The following is a 19,645-nucleotide window of genomic DNA, read 5'->3' on the forward strand; positions in this document are numbered from 1 at the left end:
TCTACAAGATGGAGGACACAAATCGATTGGTGCCTTTATTAATAATACAAGCTGGCTAGTTATTCAGTACTGCTATATTCCACACTGCACTGCTGTTTACTGTGATCTCATCTCTACAACTGTACAGAGTAAAGACATGTGACAAGGTTCTGTTTGATAAGACACGAGGGCTCACTGAGTGATGCTGGAGGAATGGTGTTCATCTCATGGTAGACTTTATGTTGGTATGTACAGTATTATTCACCCTGTCCACATTCCCAGGAATTTGGGATTAGAAATACCACCACAATACAGACAAGTTATCAGTGTTGTATCATTTGGTTTGTTTCTTTATTCATCAGCTTCTTATATACGCTATGGTTTAAAATGTTTCGATGATATCAGGACATTTATTCCTACCCTCCGTCCGGAGCGTTTCATAAATTAGCTCCCCCATGGGTGGCAAGAAATGTGACCTCATATCTAAACCATGTAAAGGTTGTGGTTTTAAACACAGGCAGTTTGGTTAGGTTTAGGCACAAAAACTACTTGGATACTACTTGGTACACTTTTTTAGTTAAGTTTACACTCCTGGGTTATTTCTTCAACCCAGTTTCTGGGTTATTTGTGTTGGGTTAAAATTATGGGTTATTTTTTCAGAGGGTAACCATTTTCTGGGTTATAGGGCTAATATTTTGACCCAACTCCTGGGTTTAAAAGGGACCAACTAATTTCTGGGTTATTTCAACCCACAAAATTTGTTGAACATTGAACATTTGGGTCAAGTATTTAACCCAGAAGTTGGGTCAAAAAGAATAACCCAATTTTCTGGGTTGAAATAACCCAGAAATTAGTTGGTCCCTTTTTAACCCAGGAGTTGGGTCAAAAATAACCCATAATGCGTTATTTTTGACCCAGGAGTTTTTAGTGTGTAGAAAAAGATGGTTTGGGTTAAAAATCTGACGTTACTTCACTTCTGGTTACACGTGTGACGCAGAAAGTGACATAGCTCCGTTCTGTAAAATTTAAGAAAACTTGCTGTTTCCTTTTATTATCAAACAGGACATGAAAGTCCTGAGACCTGCCTCCTCCTTAGGTAGAAATTTGGCACTCTTATACTTCATCACCTTACTTCTCGCTTTGCTCCTGTCATAACTACTACGGCCACTAGAGGGCACCGCCACTATAAACGTTAATATGAGTCGTAATTGCTGCCTAAAGAAACAACCTATGGGGGCGTTTTGTTTTTGTTTTTTTGGGTGAGGGGAGCACTCTTGTGTAATCAATCAAATGGAGCTGATTTCAAACTGTAATTTGCAACAGGTGAGAGAAGAAAGCTTAAAGAGAATCTGGAGGAGTGTCCCTGGAGGCCTGTGAGCTTCCCATGAGAACATGCACTGCTGTCTTCTTCATCATTGTTCTAGCAGTTCCAAGCTGGTTTGGTGCTGTGTTGTGTTTACGCTGGAAAGGTGCCAAAATAAAGACACTCAAAACAATCAGGATGCAGATTAAAACAGAAGTGCACTTCTGACAACCTGATAGCCTGAATGTAAGTCCAATATTCGGTTAAAAGGAAGTATAATTGAAATAGGAATACTTAGTCAAGTACCTCAAAATGATTTACCTGAGTAGGCCTACGTGCACTTATTTACATAGCCACTGGTTTAGTGCCATGTGTTTTTATTTGCGACAGTTAGAGCGCATGTGAGTTATTACACCTCGCAGTGCCTAATAAGCTCAGTGATTCACCACAAAAGTCCCATGCAGATATTGATCCTTGTCTGGCTGAGACATTAAAGATATGAGACTTCATATCACAGCCTCCTGTTCGGTTTGTGTTGACAGTGCGGCTTCAGCTGTGGGCTTCTATCATCATCACAAACTCCCTCTCCCTCTCTCTCTCTCTCTCTCTCTCTCTCTCTCTCTCTCTCTCTCTCTCTCTCTCTCTCTCTCTAATATAATAAGCCCAGCATCGGGTTCACAGGTGTCCTTCCACTGCGATGCAATTGCATCTTTGCCCGCACGTATTTACCAACCCACAGCGAGCTGTGCTGAATTTCTTTTTATTGACTGTTAAGCTCCTCGCTTAAGGCCAAGTAAAAGCTCCTGTATAACAGAACGGTTTTCAGCCAGCAGCCGTCAGACTGAGCCAGTGTTTAGTGCATGGTAATAAGAAAAATTTGGGGGAAAAAAGAGAAAACGAAAAAGCAGAGGTGGCGTGGTGTGTGCACCTACGCGAGAAATGAAGATGAATGTGCAGCGGGCTTTCAGCACCGTGGACAGCTCCTGCCCGGCTGCAGGCAGGCTCCGTGGCTGGGCGTCATGCAGGCTTTCAGCATGTATTGGCCTGACTACACGGTCAGGAAAACAGGCTGCAAAGACATGATGTACAGGCAGAACAGTTCAAACTGCACTCTTATCTTGAAGGTTTTTTATTCATCCAGCAAAAGCAACCCCCCATCCTCTTCAGCTTCAGGAAACCATCGCAAGACCACATGAACACCCCTCCTCCTCCTCCTCCTCCTCCTCTTCCTCTCTGTGTATCCCTCCCCCCTTTCTCTAAATTCCCAGCTTCACTGAGCCAGGGAAGAGAGTTCTCTATCCCTCCACTTCCTCAGACAGACGTGTAAGAGAAGTGGCTTGGAGCTAAAATGTGAGGACACTTAGGCTCCTTCTGGGTTCGGTTAACGAGCGTGTCCGAAAGTCTCCTCTCTTCCCTTCCCTTGCCTTTCCCGGGCCTGGTGTAAACGCACCGGCTGCGTTCGTTGGCTTCTCGTCAGACGCTCGTCCAGAGAGCTCGCAGAGATTCAATCGTGACGGATCCGGACCGTCCCTTCGCTCCCGCTCCTGTTTAACATTCCGCAGTTGACAAGACGGCGCTTTGCAGCATCCTCCCCTCTTCGGACTTTTTTGCACGCGGAAAACGGGAATCAGGCCGTTTTTCATTTTCTTTTAGGATTCAACCAAGTTTAATCATACGAGGAGTTTACGATGACAGCCACCAAGGAGCAGCCGAATCAGAGACCGAATCAGCAGCAGCAGCAGCAGCAGCAGCAGCAGCAGCAGGATGAGGTGGGCAATTAGCTTCCTCTGAGGGGTGGGCAATTAGCTTTTTCTAAGGACTTGATTAGCAGGTTTCTTCCACTTTACCCATGTTCATTATCGTACACTCTTTATCCATGCTGTCCATTGCAGTAAACTCTATAGCCTGCTCTGCAAGGTCAGTCCCTTTGTCAACATATAGCTTCATCTGATTTGCTTAAACGGCAGCGGACAGGCAGTCGTGGCCACAAAGCCTACATTAAGTGAGGGACGCATGAGTTGCTGGGCTCCTTGTCTTCCTCCGCTTCAGCTCTGTGTATCCTCCAGACAGACACGCTGTGGCTGGGGCTGCGACTACAGCGAGAGGCGGATTCAAGTCGCGCCGCACATGCCTTTTTTATATTGAAACAAATCAAGCGGTGGTCAGCTGTGCGTGGAGCTCATTGTCAGGTGTCACAGACCGGGTCACAGAAATGCTGAACGCCATGGGCGCATGCACTGCCGGGGAAGGGGAACGAGGGGAAGACTGCGCAGGCAGGGCGCATTGTCATTCCGCCGTTGCCTCCTGTCAGCTGCCCTCGACACCTTGAGAGAGAGAGAGAGAGAGAAAAAAAAAAAAAAAAAAAAAAAAAAAAAAAAAAAAAAAAAAAAAAAAAAAAAAAAAGATCGTGGAGAATCACTTTGTATGAGGGGAAGAAAAGGCACTATAGGCCCTGTGCGTGTTTTACCTCTCATATACTGTAGCCTACACTCACTATGACTTCAGACCCGCGCTCTGTCTCTAGTTTAGGCTCCTTCAAATACTCCCATTAGATTGTAGGGGTTACATGTTCCTGTTTTAGGCACCTTTGCACAGGTGGCGTTGCGCCCTGCAATGTTTTTTTTATTCAAGGGATTAAGATAGTGCTGCAACTAACGATTAATCTGCCGATTTTTTTTTCAATTAATCGATAAATGTTTAGTCTATACAATGTGATAAATACTGAAAGTTGTCAATCCCTCTTTCTTAGTCCAAGGTGATGTCTTTAAATGTCACTGCAAGACCCCAAAGATGTTCACTTTGATATGATATAAAACAGAGAAAAGCAGGAAATCTCCATATGTGAGAGGCAGAGAACAGCATTTTCTGCCACTTTGCATTAAACATGACTTTAAGGATTTATCGATGATCAAAATGGTTGGCGATTATTTTTCCGTCCATCGACTAATCGATTGGTCGACTAGTCGTCGAAAGCTCTGGTTTAAGGCGAATGAGACCAGGGTCTTTGCCAGAACTGGCGTGTGCGATTTGACAATCCCGGAATTGTGTTTGCGCCAAAGCGCCGAGCCTCTGTCACCATCAATTATTGATGTCCCTTCTCCAAATGTTCTCAGTGCTCCTGAAGGCACATGTAACCCCTCACTCAGTCAATGCTCTTCCCTATTAGACCTATAACTGATTCTATGACGGATGCAAATGCCCTGTGTTTCACTGCGGGGCTCCCTCTGAGAGATTGCCAAATATATTCTGGGTGCTCTTAATTGAATTCAGCCCTGTAGCCTTATTATTCTAAGAAATCAAAACCTAGGCCTCATAATTGAGTTTCTGTGCACGAAATATGAGAACACCTCCTGAGATGTGATTGAAATAGGATAGCTCACAGCCTCAAAGCTCAGCGGGATACCACAGCGGCCCGCAGGCCGTTTTAAAAAGTCATGTTGTTGATATTATGTGTGAGCAGTGTTTACGGACTTAATTAGGGGGTGATACTGTATGTGCAGCACAGCTGTGAGGAGCGGTTCATTGAGCTTGCTGTTGTTGCAGACATCATGTTTTGATACCTTTTTTATGAATGCTCTTTTTGTGTCTAAATGGATTCGATAATCTCATGGTGAAACAGCTGCAGGACATCAAGAAGACATTGCTTTTTGAAACGTTGCTCTTTGGAGTTATCCTTTTAAAGAGTCACTTACACAAATGATGTAAATATCAATATTTAAAGATGATAAAGTCAGACGATTGAGGTTATTTGTGACTAAAAATGGCTGTACGCCAACTGTACACGCTGTAAAAAGCCTTAGAAAAATGTTTCATCACTCTATGTTGGGCAGTCAGCGGAAGTTATTGCGTAATATTTATGCAGCAGGCTGGAGTGGCGTCACGTTTGCAAGCATTGGGGGGTGAGAGTGCAGTGCCTTAGCAGAGCCAAAGCTATTACTGTCCCATGCTGAGTCAACCCACTGTCTGTGTACATAGCCTCTTTGGCAGGCTCTTAACAGGGTTACTGTTTATCAAAGTTGCATGACGATGCTGAAGGAGTTACAAAAGGGGGGAACACTGAGAGAGCTTTAAATAATAGGTGGAGAAGAAAACTGAACCCAGATCTGTTTTACTGTCTTCATGGTGGAGGAACAGTAATAGTCTTTTTCTGGCGTGTGTGATTTCGCTGTAGTTAAATCCAATGTTGTTGAAAGCCGTTTATTGTTTGTGGTTTAGTCACTGTAGCATGAAGTGAATATCTTAGCAAACTCAGAACATTGATGGAACCTGCGAGGCACAGATCCATAACTCGTCAGCTGGAAGATTTCTAGCATTTCTGTATATATATGTGTAACCATGATAGCCATCTTGTATTTTGTTTTGCGCCAGTGTTCACAGCTGTTGAAGCTACCAGAAACATACAGGATGGGTTAACATTCTTCAAAACTCTTTTAAAATACATATGGCATGTGAGTGTTGCATTGCGATGGAATAAAAACAATGCTAACATTCTTTCAAAAATAGCCCACCTCAAGATCAAAGCAAGATACCATTAAAAAAGACACAATTGTACACCATTTAAATTTGTGAAAAAAAAGTCTGGTTGATAAGTAAACCTTACAGTTCCAGGCCAAAGACTGTGCATGTGTAGCCATTGCATGTATCTGGACTCTGGGCATCCCTTATTACAGGAGCTTTACATATGGATTTATTGCATTTTTCCTTTTTCAGGATAACTAGGGCTATTTGGAAATGAAGAAATATTAGATGTTTGAATGTAAGAATTATGATAGATTATAAATATCTTACTATAAATCGAGGAATCTCCATGTGTGTGTCTCCCGCATGTGCAGTACAGCAGACAGGGCGAATGCAAATGATGAAATTAATTGTACACAAACATGTTAGATGATTGCCCAGGCTCTGGGCTCTCCAGCACGTTGTTTTGTTGCCGGCGGTTGCGCACAGTTCTCCGGCCATTCTGCTCGCTGTAGCGGCTTCCCCAGCAGGCTGAGCCGGGCTCCCTGCCCCTAACCCTTTTCCTAAACCCAACCGTCCCGTTCTTCTTTTCCTATACCCAACCGTCCCGTTCTTCTTTTCCTATACCCAACCGTCCCGTTCTTCTTTTCCTAAACCCAACTGTCCCGTTCTTCTTTTCCTAAACCCAACCGTCCCGTTCTTCTTTTCCTAAACCCAACTGTCCCGCTCTTCTTTTCCTAAACCCAACTGTCCTGCTCTTCTTTTCCTAAACCCAACTGTCCTGCTCTTCTTTTCCTAAACCCAACTGTCCCGCTCTTCTTTTCCTAAACCCAACTGTCCCGCTCTTCTTTTCCTAAACCCAACTGTCCCGTTCTTCTTTTCCTAAACCCAACTGTCCCGTTCTTCTTTTCCTAAACCCAACTGTCCTGCTCTTCTTTTCCTAAACCCAACTGTCCCGTTCTTCTTTTCCTAAACCCAACTGTCCCATTATTGTTTTCCTAAACCCAACTGTCCTGTTCTTCCCACGTGTCATGGAAACGTAAGCCCACCCACAACCTTTTCCTTAACCTAACTGCGTCAAAAGTGACGCCAATAGTCCTGACCAAGCGCGTTTAGATAAAGCATGTTTAGATATGACGCTAAAGGAGATTTTTAGCGTCAATAACAACGCCAAAGGCACCTGACCAAGCGTCCGTATTTTACGAGATGGGAGTGACAATCTGTTGACCTGGATGTGTGACGGCTGGACAAAAAAAAGGGGACACAACAAATCTCTAAATGAGCCGCAGCTGCTCCGCGCACAGGCACGCGCTTCCAACGGGCACTGCACTAGTATGTATATTTTAGGTTCTAATACGCATAATACGTGCCGAACGTCAGGCTTCATGTTGGAAATGTACTTCCGTTGTTGCTGACTACTGTTCACAGAACGTTATCGTTCAGCAGTGTGGAGGCTCACGTCGTTATGTTACAGTTATGGTTATCGTTGTCGGTGTGGACGGCCCTTTCAACAAATTCAGCCCCCGATGTCAACTTTTCTTTTTCTTCTTGATATACTTGAAGAGAGCACGTTCATACCTTCAGTCAGTCGGGCAACTCTGAATGGGAGCAGGGAAACTGAAGAGTGTGGCCAATCCCTCCTATATTTTCACTGAAAGAGAATAGAACAAACTGTCTCATTTGACATTGGCTGCTCTCTCGCTGTGTCACTGCCTCCCCCACCCCCCCGTAACCACACAGCCATAACACAAGCAGAGTGAGGGGCTGACCTCTCTGCGTGGCCCCCGCTGCCGTCAGTATATACACTCACCACCTGGCCAGACACAGCGTCCTCCATCGCTTTGTTAATGGAGCTGTTGTGTTCTGTGCTTGGGACAAAAGGCAAGTGTTTGGAGAAATGGATGCCTACCTTATTGTGAGTAAGAGGAGCGCTGTCACACGCTGTGGTCCTCTGGCTCGGGAAAGGAAGAGCCACGGGAAGGAGAGGAAAGAAGAAAAAAGGCTCGTGAAGGATGAGAATTGGAGAAAGAGGGAGGGTGAGAGGACGGTCAACTAGAGGGCAATTAAGAGAAAGAAATACAGAGTAGCGACACTAAAGAGATAAAAGGTAGGAAGGCAGGAAAGCACAAGAGTGTAAAGCTTCGGTTATACTCGCGCGCGACACTGACAAGCATGCACGGAGAGCGGTATTCTCCGAAACACCAGGAGGCGTACAAAGAAAATAATCTGTGAATAAGCAAGAAGTAGTAGAGAAAAAGAAGAGCGGAAGTAAAGGAGAGCAGGCTGCCTGGCAACAGCAGTAAACACATCCATGATGAAACACTGACGTACCGCCAAACATTACATTTACCTACTCTAATTATTATCGTGACTGTCGTCGTTTATCTCCAAATCCAAACTAATGTCTGCCTCTGACACTGTTAAGGACACTTTTTCCATGAGACTGTTTTTTAGCTTTGACAAAACAATCTATATTTTTTACTCTCTCCAGCGAAATGTTTCTTTTCCCAGTGGAGTGTCTCTCTGAACACATATTCCGGCCGTTTGTCTCCCTGTGGTCTGGATGTGAAGAATCACACAGCTGGTCGTACAGGCGAAGCTGCTCGGCCGGTCTTCCCAGCCGACCAGTTTGAACTGAACTTGTATGCCGAGTTACAAATATTCCGAAGTGCACGACCACGCGCCGCGACAACTTGCGAAGCCTTTTGCGCTTGAAACGACACACGTGGTGACATCATTTGGTAACACTTTACTTGACGGTATCTACAGAAGTGACACGACACTGTCATGAACACATGACACTGTCATGACACGTGGACACGTGAACCCTAACCCTAACCATAACTTGTCACGACAAAAACCGAATTACACTTAATGAGAGATGTGTCATGAACGTTTATGACTTGTTTATAATGTTTATGATGCATTCATGACCGTGTCATGTCACTCTTTTGTAGATACCTTCAAGTAAAGTGTAACCCGTAATTTTATGGCTCGTGCACCTCGTGCCGGAAGCACGACGGCGAGCGGGAACCCAGCTTTAATGACCAATAGAGGATCAGGAGGAGGACAACAACTCATATCAGCATGTTCTGATCTACGGATGCTACTGTCGAACACAAGTTATGCTTTTACATTCCCCATCTATGGTCTGGATTTAGATCTGGATTCATTTCTTTTTTTTTTATTTTTTTTTTTATACTTAGCGGTTAGATCTCCGCCTGCCTTCTGATTATACTGTACATTGCTCAGAGACACCTGGCAGACAGTTGTTGAAGCTGAGGAGAGTGCATCTCTTCCACATTGACTTTTCTGTCCAAAATGTCCCTGCCCGGGTGGTGATTCACACTTGCGACCTTCATGTCATACGCTTTCTGTATCCCGAGGCGAGCGGTGGCCTAAATTAGCCGATGCTGACACATGTTCTATCCCCCAAAGGATTAAAAGGCAATTACAAAGTTTGAGTCATCAGTTGTGACACAGGTAGCAGTCAAACTGAGATAGCAGGAATTAGGATGAAGGAACAGTAGTCAGACCTGTGTGTGTGTGTGTGTGTGTGTGTGTGTGTGTGTGTTGTGTGTGTGTGCGTGTGCGTGCGCGTGCGCGCGTGCGTGCGCGTGCGTGTGCGTGTGCGTGTGCGCGTGCGTGTGCGTGTGTGTGTGGAAACAGCTCTGTCTCCTTAAAATATCATTCCCCTACAACAAAACTGCATTCTCAATTACATTTTGAGGGACACGTATTTTGTCCCGAATTAGATTTTTCTTTGACGTATCACAAATGCCTTTGTAATTAAAGTCTGCATTGGGAGGAGGTCGGGGGGGATGGAGGGGTCAAACAAGGGCAGGACTTTCACCCAGGAGACCGCTGTTCCTGTCCCGTGTGAAACCAAAACTGTACTTAACCAGTGGTGTAGTCTAATGTATTGTAGTGGGTATACTGTACTGTATATTGGCCAGAACCTGCATTATGGGGAGGGGCCATATCATAGTAGGGGGGTCAGGGTGTCCTCCCCCAGGGAAGTTTTGAGCATCAACGACTTCATTTCCTGTATTCGGATACACTGTTTTGCACCAACTTACGGTGGAAATCCCTTTATTTAGCCTATGCGAAGGAAATCACAGATGACAATTCAAAATATATCAAAAATATAATTGAAAGTATGTTGTTGCGTGTCATTGGGCATTTTTAAGTGGGTATATGGAAATCCTGGAGCTTTCTTAGTGGGTATACTGCGTGTACCTGTGTATCACGTAGACTACACCACTGTACTTAACCTACATCACGTTCAGAACATATTATTTAACTTACTTTATGTACGTGACTTCAATTTCATAACGAATGTACTTCACCACGATCTTTTTCTAAACCTAACCAATTAGCTTTGTTTCAATTCACAACGTTAACGGGCAGTTTGCTTTGTATAGGAATGTAATATTTAGGAGACAGGGTTGAGGGAAAACACACAGGTATCTAAATCCACTCAGATGTGTAGGGTTCAGGAGAAACCACCCTCTTTTGAGGACCATCTTTAAAAATCGGAGTGTATGTGGTCTCTGTGTAAATGTGTGTGCTTTCTTACCCCCTCACTGGCTTGGAAAATATTTTAAAAATGTATCATTGCTTCAGGCAACTTTCTCCAGCAAAAAAACAGCAGCTCTAAATAAGACGCCATGAATTTGCCCTGGCTGCTCAATTGAAATTCTGATGCTGGGGATACGGATCATTCTGGCTTTACACTGAACCACATAATTGTCTCCCGAACAACAGCAAGAACCAAAGGAACAATTAGAACAACAAAGGTCCAGAGAGACATCCGCTCTCTGACGCAACGTCGTCCTTTCTTGTGTATTCTTTGATACAAGGCATAGACAGATTTGGGAAACATGAGCTTTCTTCGCTTTCTTCGTTCTTGTTGAGCTTTTCTTTTAACAGCGGCCTCATGATGCAATTTAGAGCCACCGAAGCATAACGTTTCCGTGTGCAGATGGATATCATAATGATAATGAATAGTTGATTTAAAAAATAAATAAATAAATAAATACAAGACACAAAAGTTGTGAAAAAATTAAAAAAGCAAGATAAGCAAAGTAAATACTCTTGTGCGAAAGGGAGTAGGAGGAAGCAGAAATGCCTTTTTGGCTCCTACCCTTTTAGAAATGTCCATACCTGTACATCTTTGATAAGGGATATTTTTGTAATTAAAGTGTTTTCAATCTTTTTTTTTTTTACTACAACCCTATAACAGAAAACACTCTTTGCCGATCAATCAATAGATGAAGTTACTATTCTATCATTTCCTTCATGTTCCGTCCTTATGCTACTGTACATCCAGTATATTTATCAAGCACAATTCAATTCTAAATAGATATAGATAGATCGATATCTTAATAGATAGATATATGTGCAGGGGCACATTATTTAAATCAAATGAACGTGTGAAATTCCATGTACTATATGCCATTGAACTATAGGAATTATTTACAGTTTTTTCCATCCATTCATATTGGTCTCGTTAATATTGACATGGTGGCCCCTGCCAGGCCTTTACTCCCAACAGTTCATCAGCTCAGGTCAGATGAAGTGCAGGAGTGTTTCTGGCAAACACGGTATACTGCACTTCTAGGACTTTGGTAAGCACTGAGAGCAGGCAGGGATCGATTGGACTCCCCGGGGTAGATAATCAAAGGCTCATCAGAAAGGCCAGTGATATTGATAGCACTCTACAGATAGATAGACACCACTTTTATCTATTGACCCTCCGTACTGTACCGATTGGTGATGTTTAGAGCAAATTATACGGACCTGTACAGAATGAACTGGAGCTAGCATTCCAGCTGTAATCGGTTATGTCACAACATTTTGTGAGAGTAGCACGAGCTACTTACTTTGCACGGCATCTGGATTCTCGCGAGATCACGCAGAAATCGCGGGATCACATATCGTAGGAAAATCCATCTGGTCAGGCTTCAATTAAGTGCGTTTGTGTCCGAACAACCATCTGTTCGACCAATCAGCATCTGGTGAGGAGTTACTGGTAGCTATAATCCTGTGCGTGCGGGCCGCGACTGTTTGTACAAAACAACAATGGCGGACTTAATAGAACAGATGGTTCATCCTATCACCTGCCAGGTGTTTTTTTTTTAAGTACCTGCCAAACAGTTTCTGATGACGGCTTCTCAGATGGTTCTGTCTTAACAAACCATATGCCGTGTCAGGTTAACGAGCTTCACCAGAATCCCAGAAATAATAGCCCGTTGTCCCCGGAGGCTAAATCGTTTTTAGCATGATTGCCAATGAGTTCCAAGATTTGCTTCATATCTAAATAGGGAGTGGGTCCTCTTCCACGGAGCCCGCCATGTTGCACCGCCATGTTTCTACAGTAAACCAAAACGGACAAACCAAACACTGGCTCTAGAGAGAGCATGTCCCATTTTTACGGTACCTGAATGTTACTGACCGTCTTTACATGCTTGGAAAGGGAGATTTGAGGGAGGGGTTTTTTACTTGGTTGCAATCTGCAACCTTACCACTAGATGCCACTAAATCCTACACACTGCTCCTTTTAACTGGAAGATACAGAAAGATGTATATGCACTAAATATAAATCATCATTAACCTGCATCACACAATTCCCATCATGTGCGTGTCTGTATCTATGGCAGCAACTTAGGGAAATCCTTAATAGTTTGCACTGGCTTGTTATTAATGTCCATAATTATGTTTTTAATTACCCTACACAAAGGTGTGCTTCTCGTCCAGCTGCCCTCCCATGTGTGAGTCATACTGCTGCTTTTGGCTGTTATTTACATGAGATGCTGATTCCAACAAGGTTATTAACTATGGAAATGCTTGTATATGAAATCCTTTTCTGTTTCCTGTTAACATCTCACCTTGAAAATCATATTTACTGCTGAGGCTAACAGTTAGTGTCAATATACTGCACAATGAATCTGAAATTTTTTTTTTTTAAAGGCAACACAACTTAGAAAAGTAAGAAATATGATATACTGTATTGGGGAAAGTAGAATGTTGGTCATCACATTTTATGGAGTGAGACTGAGCTCTACCTTACTGACCATAATAAGACACAACAGTTTAGCATTAACCATTGGTTAGCTTACATGCCCCACCCGACGCACTAACGGCCCTATTTTAATGATCTAAGCGCAAGGCGTGAAGAGCCTGGCGCAGGTGTGTTTAGGGCGTGTCCAAATCCCCAAAAAACGGTCTGTGCACCAGGCTCATGGTTCTAAAGGGTTGTACTTAGTGTCTTTATTAATTCATAGGTGTGTTTTGGGCGTAACATTCAATAAACCAATCAGAGGGTCTTCTCCCATTCCCTTTAAAAGCCAGGCGCGTTTGGACCTTGGAGCATTGCTATTATGATGGCGGATATGCACCGTAATATTTTTATTTGTAATATCTGCATGTTTGTGTGCTGCTGCGCGTCCCTGTGTGTGTGTAACAAGCACAGTGTGCGCGTGCTGTGCACGAGCCTAGGAGCATTTTACTAATGCTCTGTTAAAATAACAATGAAATGCTGCGTTATTGACTTTAGACCAGGTTTTTGTTGGTCAATGGCATGATCACTTCCCGCTGCCTCAAGATAGCAATACGCCAAGAATGCACCTGAACACACCTCCCTGTAAGACCAGCACACCCATGGGCACACAGATGGGCGCAGGTGCATTTGCTATTTAAACCACGTGGGCGCTGGACAGTAAATTGACAACTGCGTTGGTCTTAAACTAGCAAAGACACTTGCATCTGGCTTTGCGCTCCGCTGGGTGCAAGATAGGGCCGTATGATCAGGCCCCAATGATTCAGAGGACTTTGTTCAATAAATCCATATTCTTCGATCTAATATTGATAGTCTTTTGTCCATATCTTATTCATTTTAGGTATTTTTATTGTCGTTAGCTGTGATGCTAAAGCAGTTTTAGCTTTCCCATGATGCTTTTGAAAGTTTTTGAACAATCAGAGGAGTTGCTTTCAGGGCCCGTGAAATAAATTCGGATAAATACATATTTGACCGACCCACAATGCTGCAATATATAGTATTGATTTTGGCTTTTTGAAGTGATAGACATTTTGAATTGAGAGATTTGAATATAGTGCTCACTGCTCATATGCCTACATGTATGTAGTTGGATAAGTTAATTAATATTTGAAAAATCCCCTTGATTATGTCTAATATTTTTGGTGTGTTGGTTTCTCTTTGCATAATGAAAATGCTTTGTTTTTTGTTAGTTTTTTTGGCTTGTCTGCTGGGCTGATGTCCTGATGTATATTGATTTTGACATTTTGAATTGAGTGCTGTGCTTTTTGAATTTGACATTTTGAATTGAGACATTTGAATATAGTGCTCACATGCCTACATGTATTTGGTTGGAGAAATTGGTAAATTACATTCGAGAAATCCCCTTGATTATGTCTGATACAGCACAAGTAAAGGGGGTAGTGGACGGGGGGGGCCCTTTGAGGTATAGTGCCCAGGGGCACCACATTGTCTTAATACGGGCCTGCCTATGATGCTAACCCCACAAACTACCCACCTCTATTCTACTAAGCCATGGGACCATCCAAGTCATCAGGGTGTGATTTGTGGAAAAAAAGCACAACATGCACAACAAAACAAAACATGCAAGAATTCATCGCTGCATGACGCTCAACTTTTCTGGCTAAACTCCACTACCACGGCCCCTGAAAGGACCATTATCTGGCGGTGCCTGTAGCCGGCTCACAGTCCCCTATTGGCGGATAAACAACTGCCGCTTGGAGCCTGCGTCCCAGAGCTCTGTAGCGGCAAAATACAACCAGCAGCTGCCCCTCGGATTTTATCGTTCTATGGCACTATAAACTGTTCACGTTACAGCACTTAGTTTAAAATACTTCTATTTTAGGTAGCCTATATAATATATGGTCTATTGGTGAAGTAGCATTAATCACATTGAGGGAAAATAATTCAGCAGAGGCAGGGACATATAGACCAGAAAGGGGAAAATCTCATGCAGCTTGTTTTTGAAGCTTCCGTTTTGTGAGTGAAGATGTGACTGACATTCAGTGACTGTATTCCCCCAACAAAACACTGTTTACTCCTGTTGAGTAACAGTTGGTAAAAACTACAGTGCCAGCTGTCTTGGGGAGTTCCTTAACTTTATGTTTTGTGACAGGGACTTACACATTGTTGGTGTGATGGTGGTGTTGTGATGGGATTTGTTGATAATAAGAAAATAGCAACTGCTCCACTAAAGTGGAAAATGCATCTGTGTCCATCCTAATAGCAGTGGCACTGTGGTTTCTATTTAATTTTGACTCTTTAAAAGTGCACAGTAGAAAGGTAAATAGCTGTGTTTGCTAACCCTACTTTTCATTTGGTTTAGCATCTGTGTAACTAACCTGTCTGAATAAAAATAACAATTGTTAACGACAGCAACACCGATTGCCTAAAGTAATGTTTAAATTGTTCCAAACAAGTGACCTCTTGTGTCAGAGTATATTCTGACTGTTGTCTTTCTGCAGCAAAAGCAGAAGTAGCATAACGCTGCTGTAGCGGCGGAGATCTTCAACAGGGGGTCCCCAACCCTTTACGAGGTTCTCAGAGTGACTGCAGGGAGGATCGCCAAATTATTCTCTGATCAGTTTTTGAAATTATTTTTTAAAATGTAAATGTCTGAAAATATACATTAACATGAATCCAATATGTGTTTAGCAAAGATAATTCGGCCTATTCATGACAAAAAAAACCACATTCATTTACAGAACATTAATGATAGGCTTGTCACGGTCTGGGTTTTGTTATGTTTCCTGTTTCATTTTGTAGGGTCACTGTGTGAGTCGAGTGCTGATGTGAGTCGCGCATGCGTCACTTTGCAACAATTGCAGATGTGAGTTGCGTTTTGAGCTAACGTTAGCAATCAAACAATCATAGATAGCAAAAACTTTTTGAAATGACTGCTAGCTACAATTTAGCAATCAAACACAACAAAGGCTGTCACTTGAATAGCGTTTTGAGCTAACGTTAGCAATCAAACAATCACAGATAGCTAAAACATTTTTTAAATGATTTCCATCTTCTGTTATTGTATGTAAAGAGAAAAGTTTATTATTTACAGATTTCACAAATTTCAGTATGACACGTTATGCCGTAAACCGTTTAAATCTGAGCATGTGCAACTCACATCTGCACTCGACCAGAGCCGGTCTGACTCGGCTAACATCGGGTATGACACGTTATGCCGTAAACCGTTTACATCTGAGCATGTGTCTCACTTCAGCACTCAACTCACATCGGGGTAGTGACACCACTTCCCATCTGTCATGTCTTGTTTGACTTCCTGCCTTGTGTGTTTTCCCGCCTTTGCGATTGTCTGATCACGTCGTGTATAGAGTCGGTGGGCGGGGCTTAACATAATGACGGCAGAGTTGCGACGGTTCCGCGTGAATTCCCTGCTACTTGAAAACAAAGAAGATGGCTGCTGCTGCTGGCGAACAGCGGTCTTTGGAATCGGCTTTGGTCGCGACTCTGGAAGACTTGGAGTTCAGCTTTTCTTTGAGAAAAGAACAAAGAACGGCACTGAAGTCATTCTTAAAAAAGGAAGATGTGTTCGGAGTTTTGCCGACCGGATATGACAAAAGTTGAATCTATTAACTAGAGTTGCTCTGGTTGGCTATGAGTGCAGAGGGAATTTGAAAGACAACCGTTTATCCCGCCCCTCGGATTGAGCCCTGCCAATGGTGAGTTCCCAGACCCAACATCTTGATCTGGGTCTGGCTTGTCAGGCTAGGACTGTGCAAGTTTTCAGTTATTAAATTATTTTACTGTATCAGTCCTCTTTTGCATGTGGGTCCTTCTACTGCTGCCTGTTCTGCAACAAAGCCTACTATAGGTAAGGTAGCCACTATTGTACTTATCCACAGATACAGTTAAGCTTAAAATGATTCGCTGTGCCATCCACATTTGTTTAACATGTACACACTGAAGCTGCTTTCGCTAATCAGCTACAACATTTTTTAAGCTTAATTTAGAGAACTTTTTGTTGCCTTAACTTAACTCAACCTCAACAAAATGTATGGCAAATCACAAACTGCTGAAGAGGTCAAACTCGACAGCAACAATATATAATTCTATAATAAACAACTTTATTGTGAGACCAACACGTTTTGACTTATTTCCTAATCCAAGCACCTTAGAAGTATGTGCAGTTGTGCCAGAAATCCCAACTCTAAATCATAAAATGCTCTCAGGAATCATTTTTGCAAAGGTTATTATATGTTTTGGAAGATGAACTGATAAACAATATCATCCTGACGATGTGGGCGCCAGAGAAAGCTCATATGGGTCATTTTGGAAGGCGCTAAAGAAGGATCTATGTTGTTTAGTTTCTACAGTAGGATGCATTCACAAAATCCTGCCCAGGTCAGGTCCACTCGTTTACCTGCCTCCTTCTCCCTCCACCTCTCCATCCCCACTAATGCCTTCTCAACTAGCAATTTTATAGCTCAGTGCCTGCTGAATCCTCCAATGTCACTCTATAGGTATAAAAAAACACACAGCGCCACTTTTCAACCACACAGAGGGACAATTTCCTATCTTCACACAGACACAGTCAGCTCCATGTCGATGAGCTTCTGTCATTGCTGCTGATGTCAGGTTCTTCTTTCCGTTTTTTATTTCTTTAGATAAATGAGATTTGTTTTTGAATTGTGAGGAAATAGCTACAGTCTTTTCCACAGCCTGGAGTGTAATTTGCCAAAGAATGTAGTCAACTGTGTCTAATTGCATTTAAATCTGAGATTTGACTGCGGGGGGACAGACAAAAGATTTGATGCCCACCATGTAAAAGATATATCCTCACATCTAAATGTGAAGAGAAAATTCAAATACAAGGCTGATTAATGTTATTAACTTGATTTCCCTGTGCACCTCACATGGCTTGAGCATAAATGCATCCTCTAAAATGGTGTAATACCGATGAATACATCTCATTAAATCTTCTCCCATCCTTTGTTTGCCTAATAAAATCAGGCATTGCTCCGTTTTTGTGCATCGGAGACTTCAATGAGGCTAGCATTAGGATTAGCAAACCTGAATAAAAGAGAGAATATTCAAATGTGTTTAGGCGAAGTTCAAACAATGTTAAAATTGATTATAAATCTCAGAGCAAATGTCTTTTTCCCATTCTGGACTGATGGCGTCCCAAAGGATATCAGTCCCCATACAGTATGTGAATTGTGTTTTCTTTCACCTATTGTCCACTGCTACTGTAGGTGATGAATACTGTTGTAGGCATAGGAGTTCAGATAAACATCTAAAACAGATGTTACTGAATGATCTGTTTCTCATTCTACCTTAGCAACCCAACCTGACACACACATTTGCATAATTTCTGCCATATGGTAATACCACATCTGGGGATTAAATATGTATATATTGGAAGTCAGATCCCATTATGTAAAATGCAACTTGATTTAAACAATATATACATCATAGATGCAACATCTGGATTGCTTTATCTAACGCTAGTGTGTCATTGTATTTTAAGAATAAAATTTAAATATCCCTTGCATTTGTTTTAACTGGCACACATATGCCTTATGTATATCATATAAGGCATTGCTGTAGCTCATACTGTATGCTGTAGTCTACTTAGTCTAGGGTTAAACCATGAATCATTTTTCTGCTAGATAGCCGCTAATTTAATTAAACCTTACATAACAGTGTGTCAACAATTTGTTGGCTAATTTAATTAAACCTTACATAACAGTGTGTCAACAACTTGTAGCAAGTGGAAGTGTAAGCCGGCTACTGTTGACTACACTGGCTAAGAAGGAAACCATTACAGGCTTATCCAATCAGCTGTAGCTAATAAAGCTTAATTCCAGATTTGGCTAAACAAATAAATAAGAAATATTGGCTGTTGTCTTGTTCTTATATTATGAACAAGAAAAAATACCAATGATCTACAGTTGGTGATTGCCTCACGTCAATTTTAGACGGATGCTAATAGCTAGCAGGTAGCCCGTTAGCTGTCGGGTGCTTGTCTCCAGAGATGTTGAAATCTGCAAGTAAAACTTTTAATCATGCAATATCACTGTCAGCATTCGCATGACATGATCGTTGGATGCGTCTTGTATATATTTATATCAATTCGTAAAGTTGTAGGGGTGACCCTGAATTCTCGAATATTAGACGAGTCAATCTAAGGAGCCTGATGCGACTCGCAATCTCACAGTCGAATCATCTGAAACTGTTTTACATAGAATTGCTTGTTTTTCCCCAAAAAATCCCTGATATATAGCCTATTTTGGTATATATATATATATATATATATATAGAGAGAGAGAGAGATAGAGAGACAGAGAGAGAGAGAGAGAGATTGTTGGCCTCACACACTGAATGCTCAGCATGTGGCTCTTCTTGTGCCGCATACCTTTCCAGACTGACTATTGACAAGAATCAAATATCTAGACTTTCTCAAGCTTGAAAAAAAATAAAAAAAATCAATGGCGAGTTTGAAATGCCTGAGCTGAATATACAGGCTTAACTCTGCTTCGACCCTTTCTCTCAGTGTCTTTCTAACTCATTGTTTGTTTGAAGGTTGGTTCTACTTCCACTGCTTCTTTGTCATTTATCATTTCATGTCGTTTGAGTTATTTAAGGCCTTGGCTCAACACGGGTGAAGGCTGAGTCAGCTTGGGGGCACACTGACTGAGGGTGTGGGAGTATTTGTGTAATATGCAGAGATACTTCTTCACATAACTTTTTAATATGCCAGAGACGTTGCATGCATATCCCAGAGGAAGGCGTCCAAGGCTACAGTGTATCTAATATAACAAAGGGTATTTTTTCACTCACTAACAATTTTACTGCATAAACAGAGAAGCAGAAGTGCTTTAGTGCTG

At 42.3% G+C, this 19,645-nt stretch overlaps 1 protein-coding gene across 2 annotated transcripts in view; it reads left to right on the forward strand.

Annotated features, from left to right (window-relative positions):
* LOC120570277 (inactive dipeptidyl peptidase 10-like) overlaps positions 1–19,645 on the forward strand; it is a 241,615-nt gene that overhangs the window by 103,593 nt on the left and 118,377 nt on the right. Inside the window, exon 1 of one of the 2 annotated variants that reach the window (XM_039818540.1) lies at positions 2,540–3,051. The exons of the other annotated variant lie outside the window; for it this stretch is intronic. Within the exon in view, the coding sequence (XP_039674474.1) occupies positions 2,971–3,051 (81 nt within the window). The 5' untranslated portion in view covers positions 2,540–2,970. Of the gene's footprint in view, positions 1–2,539; positions 3,052–19,645 lie in introns of those variants that run through there. 2 annotated transcript variants of the gene reach the window in all.

The sequence above is a fragment of the Perca fluviatilis genome, chromosome 12, assembly GCF_010015445.1.
Source record: "Perca fluviatilis chromosome 12, GENO_Pfluv_1.0, whole genome shotgun sequence".
NCBI classification, from domain to species: Eukaryota; Metazoa; Chordata; class Actinopteri; order Perciformes; family Percidae; genus Perca; species Perca fluviatilis.